At 37.6% G+C, this 9,177-nt stretch overlaps 1 protein-coding gene across 1 annotated transcript in view; it reads right to left on the bottom strand.

Moving 5' to 3' along the window:
- LOC132097533 (transmembrane protein 132C-like) overlaps positions 1 to 8,944 on the bottom strand; it is a 262,244-nt gene extending 253,300 nt beyond the window's left edge. Inside the window, exon 1 of the mRNA XM_059503315.1 lies at positions 8,109 to 8,944. Within this exon, the coding sequence (XP_059359298.1) occupies positions 8,109 to 8,184 (76 nt within the window). The 5' untranslated portion in view covers positions 8,185 to 8,944. The remainder of the gene's footprint in view (positions 1 to 8,108) is intronic.
- Between the last annotated feature and the right edge of the window lie 233 nt (positions 8,945 to 9,177).

Below are 9,177 nucleotides of genomic sequence, written 5' to 3' on the forward strand. Positions count from 1 at the left end.
CTAAATTCATATAAATTTTGTTTAACTTCTGCTTAATGACTTTATGTATTTTCAATGCTTATCTCCATTACTTAGAGTGGAATATTTAATGTAAATGTGTACATTGAAATGAAAACAGATTTTAAAAATATTCCTTACTTCATTACTTTTCTCATGCCAGGAAAAAGAGTGTGTACGCATGGTCTAGAATGTCCATAAGATGTGAACATATTTATGCCAAGTTTATTTGTATAAATCCCGATATATGCGTAAATAATTGCGTATGCAATTTCTATGCCTATTTTGAGCGTACGCAACGTTTATAAATGAGACTCCAGATGAAATTTTTTTTTTTTTTTTTCTGAATCCTGATATGGAAAACCATTGAATTCAATAAGGTGTCCTATATTTTCAAGACTCTATATGTCCATCAGTTGACACTGTAATGACGCTTGCAAACTCGCACTGTGCCACGAATCGGTCTGTTTTAAAACTAAAAGACGGAAAACAGAAGTTTTCTCATGGTAAGAGATAAGCAGCTGTCAGTGCGTGAGAAAATATCAAATATGATGAAAATCTCCAATTCTCTGTTTTTATTTAAGCTCCATTAGATGAGACATGTTCGGAACATTCTCTTGCAGTTTACTGTTGCTGTCAGGGACTACTTTTTAGCGGAAGGACAGCATTTAACGTACTTGCTTCTAAAAAGTATCCCTTAAATAGATACATTTTTGGTTTTAATATTTTTTTCATTGTGTGGTAACTACGCTTAGTGTCATGCCTAATAACGCCCTTCCGCCGTGATTTATTCACTATGGCCTCTGGAAATAGGCCTATTGCTACTTATATGGTAACATTGTGCCTAATGTTTGTGGATGTGAATGCATTATCATTCACAAAATAAGATTTGTAAAGTGCACTGTTTACAGACTATAGTGTTTGTTTAATTTGCATGGTTTCCAAACATTAAGTTCTGAGATTTATGCAAATTTTTATGCATGAGGCCTCAGGACTCCTATGAAAGGGACTAACCTTGTCTTTGTCCACTGGATGACAAAGATCTTATTGTTACAACTTTTCTTGAATATTGAAAATTGTATTTTAAATGCCATTTCACAGTTAAAACCACATACAAAATCCTTTTATCAAAATTAAATAAATACAAATAAATACCTCTAACGTCACTTCACCTTTTAAGGTCAGCACAAAGTACAGGGTGTCATAATAAGACATTATGTACTGCTGTAACTCAATACTTCTCCAAGCAAACAGGTTCATCATAGCTCAATAAAATGCACTCCATTAAAGGTCTGAGTAAAACGGCTTTTTATCCAGATGTCATCACTGAAATGGTGATGGCTGGGAGAAAGACAAGCGGCATTTATGGGCCATTTTATGTCGGAATCGCTGTAATTCTAACAATTTACTGAAAGATTTTGTTCATGACAAGAGAAGTGTCATATCCATGTCTTTAGAAAACTCCTGAGGAAAAACATAATGAGAATTAAATTAAGATGTTAAAGTCAAACTGTGTTCATTTACCCCAACAGCTCTCAAACAAATTAAGTCTTGGCCTTGACATATTCTTTTTAAAAGAGCAGATTTTAATTTCAACATGTCTAAGACGCAATGCTGGGTGCAATTACTCCGGTGTGACATAACACATCAAAGGATTTTGTTCATTTTGAGTTTTAAAGGCTTTTAGCTGTAGAGGTGACAATGGTCCCAAAAAAAGCTTTATATAGTGACTTTAGTAATGCTTATGAGGTGTGCTCAATCCTAATGGTGTTCAGATTAGGTATGCACAATATATTGGTTTTGTATTTGTTTATCAGATACTTGAGATTCGTTAATGTATTAGTCTCAGTAAATATTAGAATTAATTATGCATGCTCATTTTCACCGATTTAAACATTTAATTACATTGGCTTTCAACTATAGTGTAATTTTTATATATTTTTTTAATTGCAAAAATACAAAGATTGGATTATATTTTATAATAAAATACTAAATATTCTACCTCAAAATTAAATTTACATCTAATTAAATGCATTATAGTGCATGCTGTTTTTCATGCTTAATTGTGAAATTTACTAGCAATTTTTTATGTGAAATTTGTTCCTATGCCATTTTTTTTCACTAAAATGTAATCTTTAGAAACACAAATGATTAAATATAATAAAACTGTTAACTTAAATGTAATTTTAACAGATCTTAAAATCAACCATTCAATTTTGATTTATGGAAAAAATAAACACACAAAAAAAGGATAAGCTTATCATTATCATATTGGTGCACTGGTGCATCCCTAGTTCAGATCATCTCTATTTCTCTGCAGTATTTCAGTTTCACTCGTTATTTTAACTTCAGCAACAGTGTGCTGTTCCAGAAAGCTCATACATCTCTCCAACCTAATGAAGCTATCCACTTCTTTTTATCTCAGTTTAAAACACTGTGAGTAATGTGTGGGCCTGCTGAACATCAAGCTCAAAGACCTGGATAATTCCAAGGTCATTTCAGCACTAACTACTACATTTTCTGGTGCAAGACTAGACCACTGAGGTACAGAGGGAGGAGGAGGAAGGACAGACAAAACCAGAAAGGAGGCTGAGGACCAAATGCTCCCCAGCTCACAGCCAGAGTGATCTAGATTAAGTGATGAGAGTGAGAGGTAATTTGATGCACAGATGTGCCCCCATGTTTGCCCCCACACCTGATCAAGCCATATGGACCTCTTTCATAATGGACACATTTAAGCAGCGTTTCAACAGAAGTAAATTCATTTAAATCAGACCACATTCTTTTTAAATGTCAAAAGTGCCTTGATTTACCTCACTTCACACTGTGTAGTGAATCATACCAGAAACATCTTGACAGAAAGCTATAACGGGTCTCTGTATTTCTCCCTTCCCTAAATGAGGTAATGCTCACAATCAGAAAAAGATACTGCACTTTCTACAATTATGAAATAAAACTATGAAAGGTCAGAACTACAAAGAACTACTACTGTGTGTGTGTGTGTGTGTGTGTGTGAGAGAGAGAGAGAGAGAGAGAGAGAGAGAGAGAGAGAGAGAGAGAGAGAGAGAAAGAGAGAGAGAGTGTGTGTGCATTCGAATCCCAGCAAGTAATAAAAAGTCTGACTCTTTTCCACGAATCGAAAAATGATTCAGTGATTCTTTCATGTAATTATATCGGCATTTGGTCGTACAGGTGCTGGTCATATAATTAGAATATCATCAAAAATTTTATTTATTTCACTAATTCCATTCAAAAAGGGAAACTTTTGATATATTTCAAATGTTTATTTCTTTTAATTTTGATGATTGTAACTGACAACTAAGGAAAATCCCAAATTCAGTATCTCAGAAAACTAGAATATTACTTAAGACCAATACGAAGAAAGGATTTTTAGAAATCTTGGCCAACTGAAAAGTATGAACATGAAAAGTATGAGCATGTACAGCACTCAGTACTTAGTTGGGGCTCCTTTTGCCTGAATTACTGCAGCAATGTGGCGTGGCATGGAGTCGATCAGTCTGTGGCACTGCTCAGGTGTTATGAGAGCCCAGGTTGCTCTGATAGTGGCCTTCAGCTCTTCTGCATTTCTGGATCTGGCATATCACATCTTCCTCTTCCCAATACCCAGTGTTGGGAAGGTTACTTTGGAAATGTAATAGGGTACAGATTACAAGTTACCCTGTTTAAAATGTAATAGTAGTGTAACTTTTTCAATTACTTTATTAAAGTAATGTAACTAATTACTTTTGAGTACTTTTTGACTACTTTTCTAAATATGTGAAAATTAAAGAATAATAAATAAAAGCATATACATCAACTTAAATACAGTTATCTAATAAGCATGTGACGTATTCTGTGTAATAAACTCCTGAAACATGGGTGTTTTTTTGAAACTGCTGTCTCTTTGTATATGGTGATAGTTTTCTCAAAATAAGTAAAATGCACATGAAGTGACACAGAGCAGTTCTAGAAATTATGTTTATGTGCTCGTGTACTCCTATATTGAGATGGCAGAGGTTGAAAACACTGCGAGCTTCAGTAGGCCTATGTGTAGTAAATGAAACCATGTCTTTGCCATTAATTTACAGGAGGGGCGGACTGGGAAAAAAATTCAGACTGGAAAATTCTAACTTATACAAACAAATTCATGGACAAAACTATTTTTTGTATGGACCTGACATAAAAAAGGTTTAAATCTTTAATTTGGGGACATGCAAAATAATTAAAAGTTCTCTCCTGAACTGCACCTTCGCTTCCATTTTTCACTTCAGTCTCTTTATTTTGCCCTGTTATCCATCTCTCTCATGACTTTAATACTCAAGATTGAACAAAACTATACTTTACAATACAATACTCTACAATACTACAATATCTTTATAGAAAAATCCTAATACTGTACACTAGTCATGTTTTTCCCTTACAAAAAATTACCTTGCTTTTATTAGTCTATATAAAAGTAAAATAACCTAGTTTTTTTGCAAATGGATTTGTATTTATTTTTAAATAAATAAATTTGTAAAATAATTTAACATTTTTGGTTATCACAGTTAAACAATAGTAACCATTTTCTCTAGATTTATAGTTAAATATTAAAATGTTAATTTTCGTAAGGGTTGTGTTGTTGTCTGTCGTAGCTCCCCCTAAACCTATAAAAAAATAATCTGAATTTTTTTTTTTCAGCTAAATTCCTACTGTAACATTACAACAGATAATAATGATGTCCTTTATATAGTATTTTGAGTGATGACTGATGAGCAACGTGCTGCTGCTTGATTAAATAAATAAAAAAACAAAGACAAAAAAGCATCTTTACAGATGAAACTGACCTGAAACCCTGAACAGGAGTCCTGCTTCTCTGCTCCAGCTGTCCTCTCTCTCTCTCTCTCTCTCTCTCTCTCTCTCTCTCTCTCTCTCTCTCTCTCTCTCTCTCTCTCGCATTGATTACTCTGAGTCTGATCCAAACCGTTTGGCGGAGGCGCGGAGAGCGCGCGAGTCATGACTAACAATTCATGACTTATTAGAGATTTAATTATCAAATGGCGGATTCGCAAATGATCGCTTTAGTACATTCGGCAGGCAATTATACAATAATGATATTAAATAGTGGGGCAAAATCGGCTGCCAGGCCACCGGGAATTGTCCCGGTTCTCCCGGTGTCCAGTCCGCGCCTGATTTCCACACAGACACGCAGAATGTGCAAGTCATATATTGCATTTTTGGGGCTTTATATTCACAGACACTAGTCCATGTCATGTTTTGATTCAAGTGTACTGACCTACTTTTGATTTAGTCATCCAAAATGTGGCATATTCCGTCCTGTTAGGCATTTCGTTTTTATGACTGGATTCTACGAACCAGACTGTATTTCCGCATCCCGGAAATTATTAGGGCGGTATGTCTCAGAATAGTCAGTGCAATTTGGGAAAGAAATCAGTTAAATCTGTATGTGGATGTGTGTAAATATTCAAATGTAATCCCCTTTGTAATCGTCAAAAATTTCATAAGTAACTGTAATTTAATTACTCATTTTTTCTTAGTAACTGTAACTAATTACAGTTACAATAATTTTGTAATTAAATTACGTAACGCCGTTACATGTAACTAGTTACTCCCCAACACTACCAATACCCCATAGATTTTTATGGGGTTAAGGTCAGGCGAGTTTGCTGGCCAATTAAGAACAGGGATACCATGGTCCTTAAACCAGTTACTGGTAGCTTTGGCACTGTGTGCAGGTGCCAAGTCCTGTTGGAAAATGAAATCTGCATCTCCATAAAGTTGGTCAGCAGCAGGAAGCATGAAGTGATCTCTAAAACTCCGTGGTATACGGCTGTGTTGACCTTGGACCTTAGAAAACACAGTGGACCAACACCAGCAGATGACATGAAACCCCCAACCATCACTGACTGTGCAACCTTTACACTGGACCTCAAGGAACGTGGACTGTGTGCCTCCCCTCTCCTCTCTTCCTCCAGATTCTAGGACCCTGATTTCCAAAGGAAATGAAAGATTTACTTTCATCAGAGAACATAACTGTGGACCACTCAGCAGCAGTCCAGTCCAAGCCCAGGCTTCAGACGCTGTCTGTTGTTCAAGAGTGGCTTGACACAAGGAATGCGACAGCTGAAACCCATGTCTTGCATACGACTCCAGCTGCAGTCCACTCTTCACATTTTTGAATGGGTTTTGTTTCACAATCCTCTCCAGGGTGTGGTTATCCCTATTGCTTGTACACTTTTTTTTCCTACAACATCTTTTCCTTCCCTTCGCCTCTCTATTAATGTGCTTGGACACAGAGCTCTGTGAACAGCCAGCCTCTTTTGCAATGACATTTTGTGTCTTGCCCTCCTTGTGCAAGGTGTCAATGGTCGTCTTTTGGACAACTGTCAATTCAGCAGTCTTCCCCATGATTGTGTAGCCTACAGAACTAGACTTAAGCCCCTTTCACACTGCCATTCCGGCAAATACACGGGTAAAGTGTTCCGGCAATTGTTCCCAGGTCGCTAGATTTTGCACTTTCACACTGCCAGTGATTACCCAGGATATGTGCGTGCTTTCACACACAACCCGTAAAGATCCCGTAACGACACGTGACATCAGGGCATGACGTGTAATGTACGAGTCGAAAATGTTAGGCACGTTATACTTTCACTGAAGCAAGCAAACGATCTCGGCGTCAGCGCGGAAAGTGAGGAACAAACTGATCTCTGCTTCATTACAGTTTGCACATATTTTTTTGTCGCGAACGTTGATCTTCCTTCAAAACAGCCATTAAAAGAGTCGCGTGATAACGCGTATCATCACTTCGACACGGCATTAGATCTGGCTTTTGTTCACACAGCGCTCGTCCCGGGTTGAACCCGGCAATGTTACTAGGTCCTCGACCCGGGTTCAATGCCGGAATCAATCCCGTGACGTGTTTGCTTTCACACATAAGGCGACCCGGCAATGTTCTGGCAATATGCCGGGTCCGACGTGCAGTGTGAAAGGGGCTGTGGAGACCATTTAAAGGCCTTTGCAGGTGTTTTGAGTTAATTAGCTGATTAGAGTGTGGCACCAGGTGTCTTCAATTTTGAACCTTTTCACAATATTCTAATTCTCTGAGATACTTAATTTGGGATTTTCCTTAGTTGTCAGTTATAATTAACAAAATTATAAGAAATAAACATTTGAAATATATCAGTCTGTGTGTAATGAATGAATATAATATACAAGTTTCACTTTTTGAATGGAATAGTGACAAATCAACTTTTTGATGATATTCTAATTATATGACCAGCACACATAATTATTACATGCTGTGAAACGTTTTAATAAAGCCATATGTGAAAATGTGTAGGCTAATTAATTACGTAGGCTAATGAATTTATTTAAATCCCACTTAAGACCTATAATAATTTAAGTTTTTGTTTTAAGTTTACTAATTCAAATTTAAGTTTTCAAATTATCCAACAGGTTGTGCCACTAAACTAAATTAGGCTAGGCTACTTCCCAGATGAACAACCTAATGAAAGCAACACTTCACAAATTCACTACTTCATGAACTACATAAAGTGCATACTTAAATGTTATAATTATAATTTTACGTTATAATTAAAATAATAGTGTCTTTGTTCAAGCCCTCAAAGTCATGACTTGTATTCTTATGTGCCTGTTTGTGAACTCCTTATTTCAGTCTCTACGATTTCTCAGCATTTCTCAGCAAGAGATTCTCGATTCAATGAGTGAATTTCCAGCTATCGGCTTGGTGACAATTTGGAACCGATTCAGTCCGGTTCATTAAAAAGATTAATTAAAAAGATTCGACTCGGGAACAACTCGTTCTCGAATCGGAGGTCGCTCATCCCCAGCACGAATGTGTCAGTCAGTGGCCGTGATGTCGCGCGCGGCACGGTGAGGTTCTCGTTTATGTCGCACGTTCACAATACCACACACTGAGTTAAACTGATAAGATTCACCAATTTGGATCCAGATAACAGCTCTTAGATTTAAACTAGGAATTTCTCTTTACGATCTAAAATTTTGATAAGGAAATCTTATGCTGTCAGTGCCACATTAATATAAAGTTCATAAAAAAAAAATAACCAAGAGAACCCTTTTCTTTAACTTACCTCTCATCAGCATTACAATGAATTGCAGAGTACGGAGACGCAACATGTTTGTTCTCCCCCCGTGAGAAACTTCCATCTTGCTGGATGGCACGGAAGGCCAATGAAAGTGAAAAAGGTTCCCTTTGCGCGCGGAGAGATGATCACAAAATTGCGCGATTAAGTTCCAGTATCGCTTTCGGAGGATATCCACAAGAATTCATCACAATGTTCTTCACTTCACACCGGGGTCGGGTTACTTTACTTCAGGTCAAAAAAAACTGGAGAGTCCGAGCATCCCGTCACGCATTAGATGGGATTTATAAGGCTCTGTCAAGATCCCGAAGGATGCCACTGTGTCTCCTCGTTACGCGACAGATACCTCACAAATATTGTGCTTTTCTCACATCCGAAGCATGTTTCCATGCGCCGCTGAATCCAACTGCTCAGTCTGCGGTATCGTGGCGTTAGGTAGCAGCGAGTGAATTTAATTTCCGTTCCTTGGCTACTTTTGTCTTTCCAGTAAAGTCTGGCGGGTTGGGTGGCGTTGCTGTGCGATTTTCCCCCCGATGCGTGATTCGTAAGGATCTGTGTTTCCTCTGCATCCGCTCTCACATCCTCTAATGCGGAATTATCCTGCACATCCTAAAAGTTGCTCAAGCGCACGATTGTACCATTTGCGCTTTCCACATCCTCAGTGTCGCTCAGAATAACCTACAGAGATGAAGAATAACACTTGGCTGGGATTCTTCCTCGGGAGATGATGTTAGGAAAAAAGACAGGCTTCATCTGATATTCACGAACGCATAAAAGAAAACAAATATCGTCTGAAAACTTGTGCTTTGAAATAAGTGCATGAGGGTTTTTTGCGCCAACCTCTCCTCTCCACTCCAGCGCAGACACTGGCGAGTCCAAAGTGAGGTGCAGAGTTAAAGCATCACCTGAGGCGCCAACATTCACATCAAGGGCTCCCCGCAGACTTCTGTGCAAATAAGCTTTACCTGAACATCACAGTAGATATCATAGCACATTTCAGATTATTAATAGACCGCAAAACGTGTTTACTAGAGAAATCGAAAGAAGTTTGCCCTTG

Source organism: Carassius carassius, chromosome 21 (genome assembly GCF_963082965.1).
Source record: "Carassius carassius chromosome 21, fCarCar2.1, whole genome shotgun sequence".
In the NCBI taxonomy this organism is placed as follows: Eukaryota; Metazoa; Chordata; class Actinopteri; order Cypriniformes; family Cyprinidae; genus Carassius; species Carassius carassius.